The sequence below is a fragment of the Echinops telfairi genome, unplaced genomic scaffold (genome assembly GCF_000313985.2).
Source record: "Echinops telfairi isolate 266 unplaced genomic scaffold, ASM31398v2 ScPeMD7_655;HRSCAF=1070, whole genome shotgun sequence".
In the NCBI taxonomy this organism is placed as follows: domain Eukaryota; kingdom Metazoa; phylum Chordata; class Mammalia; order Afrosoricida; family Tenrecidae; genus Echinops; species Echinops telfairi.
Window position 1 is genome coordinate 21,579,069 of NW_022104553.1, and position 2,054 is coordinate 21,581,122.

General features: G+C 60.8%; 1 protein-coding gene across 1 annotated transcript in view; it reads left to right on the forward strand.

Annotated features, from left to right (window-relative positions):
* Nucleotides 1-2,054, forward strand: part of TSKS (testis specific serine kinase substrate) — a 27,473-nt gene that overhangs the window by 17,621 nt on the left and 7,798 nt on the right. The window contains exons 3-6 of the mRNA XM_004710671.1: nucleotides 33-128; nucleotides 320-403; nucleotides 848-931; nucleotides 1,493-1,779. Coding sequence (XP_004710728.1) covers nucleotides 33-128; nucleotides 320-403; nucleotides 848-931; nucleotides 1,493-1,779 — 551 coding nt within the window. The remainder of the gene's footprint in view (nucleotides 1-32; nucleotides 129-319; nucleotides 404-847; nucleotides 932-1,492; nucleotides 1,780-2,054) is intronic.

Genomic DNA, 2,054 nt, shown 5'->3' on the forward strand with positions numbered 1-2,054 from the left:
CCACCCCCACCCTCTCTCTCATCCTTCCCCAGAGCGGAGTCAACAATGGTTTGGTCCGAGCCAAAGACTCCATCACCAGCTTAAAGGAGAAGACCACCCGGGTGAACCAGCATGTGCAGTCATTGCAGGTGTGAAGCCCCTCCTCTCCCAACACTGGTCTTTCTCTTAGAACCTGCCTCCCACCAGGTGCACCCACACCCCAGTTGGGGAGATTGAGCTCCAGAAGGGAAGGGATCCCCCATCCCAGGCCGAGTTCCTCCGCCCCTTGGAGCACCCCTTTGTGGCCTGGTCTAACCCCTTCCTCCCCAACCCGTTCCAGAGCGAGTGCTCAGTGCTGAGTGAAAATTTAGAGAGAAGGCGGCAAGAGGCAGAAGAACTAGAAGGGTACTGCAGTCAGCTCAAGGTGGGCCGCTGAGAGGCAGGAATGGGGTGTGTTGGGGAACAGCGTGGGGTGGTAGGAACAGTGTGTGTGTGAAGGGTGTGCTGTGGAAGGGCAGATTGGGTGGGCATGGGAGAGGGGGGAACAAGAACAGGGCTACCTGTAGGGTTCCAGGCCAGCAAGAAGGCAGAGCAGTGGGTGTGGTGTGTGCTTGGGGGTGGAGCCAATAGGGAGGAATTGGGTGTGGCTTGACTCAGGGGTGGAGCCCATAGGGGAGTGGGTGTGGCTTGGCTTAGGGGTGGAGCCATAAGGGGTGGGTGTGGCTTGGCTTAGGGGTGGAGCCCATAGGGAAGGACGTGGGTGTGGCTTGGCTTAGGGGTGGAGCCCATAGGGAGGGACGGAAATTAGGGGACTGGAGGCAGAACTGGAATGGGAAGGCAGGGTCCCCCACCTGGTGTCCTGACGCAGGAAAACTGCCGGAAGGTGACCCGGTCAGTGGAAGACGCTGAAATCAAAACCAACGTCCTGAAACAGAACTCTGCCTTGCTGGAGGTAAAAGGGAGGTGGGGATTTAATCCCAGGATTGGGGGGATGGGGTGAGGCCTGAAGGATTTGAGGGAGGCTTCCGGTGTGACCTTCCCCGTCCTGCTCGACCCACCACAGGGAAAAGTTGCATGTTTCCAACCACAGTGAGAATCCACGTAGAAGGATTCGAGCTAGGTTTCCAACGGACCGCTCCCACCAGAGCTGGGGAACTTTTCGATTCTGGTTGCCGAGGGAGAGGCTGGGGCCGGACGTCCAGTGGGAATGCCTGCCCTGCCCACGTGCCCACTCACTTGCCTCAGTTGCCCTCCTACATGATGGACTAGGGTTTACCAGCTTGGAGGACTGAGGTTGGGGGTGGAGACGTGGAGGCAAAGTATTGTAGGGCCACAGCTGGACTTCCCAGAGGGCATCCCTTCCTTCCCCCAGGACAGCAGTAAGCGGAGGTCCACGTCGATTCCAAAGAGGGCTTAAAGCCCCGTGACTTCCCCGCCTTAGGGATGATTGACGGCCGATTTTGGGGGGTGGGTGGTGCTGGACGCTGTGACTGGGTCCTCTCCCCCCGCCCAGGAGAAGCTGCGCTATCTCCAACAGCAACTTCAAGATGAGACGCCGCGTCGGCAGGAGGCCGAGCTGCAGGAGTTAGAGCAGAAGCTGGAGGCCGGCCTCTCCCGGCACGGCCTGGGCCCGGGCGCTGTACCCCAGGGCTGCTCAGGCCCCCCGGGGAGCCCCGACGAGCCCCCTCGGTCCCGCAGCGTGACCCCTGGCGGCTGGGGAATGGGGCCCAGGGCGGGAGAATGTCCCCTCTCGAGCGAGCTGGAGCTGCAGAAAGTGTCCACGGGCCTCGAGGAATTAAGGTGGGTGGAGCCTCGAGGAGCTGTGGTGGGCGGGGCTCAGGAGGTGGGTCTGAGTGGGTGGGGCCCAAGGGTGCAGGACCCAGGGTAATCAGAGCTTAATGGAGTCCAGGGGAACGGTTTGGGGAGGGAGGGGCTACAAGGTCTTGAGGTGCTGGGGCCCAATGAGCCTGTAGAAGGGCCGGGAGTGAGGTCAGGGGTGGAGCTGATGAAAGGTGAGGCAGGGAGCCCAGGAGAGAGGGTGGGGAACCTCAAAGAAATAAAATGACGGGATTCAG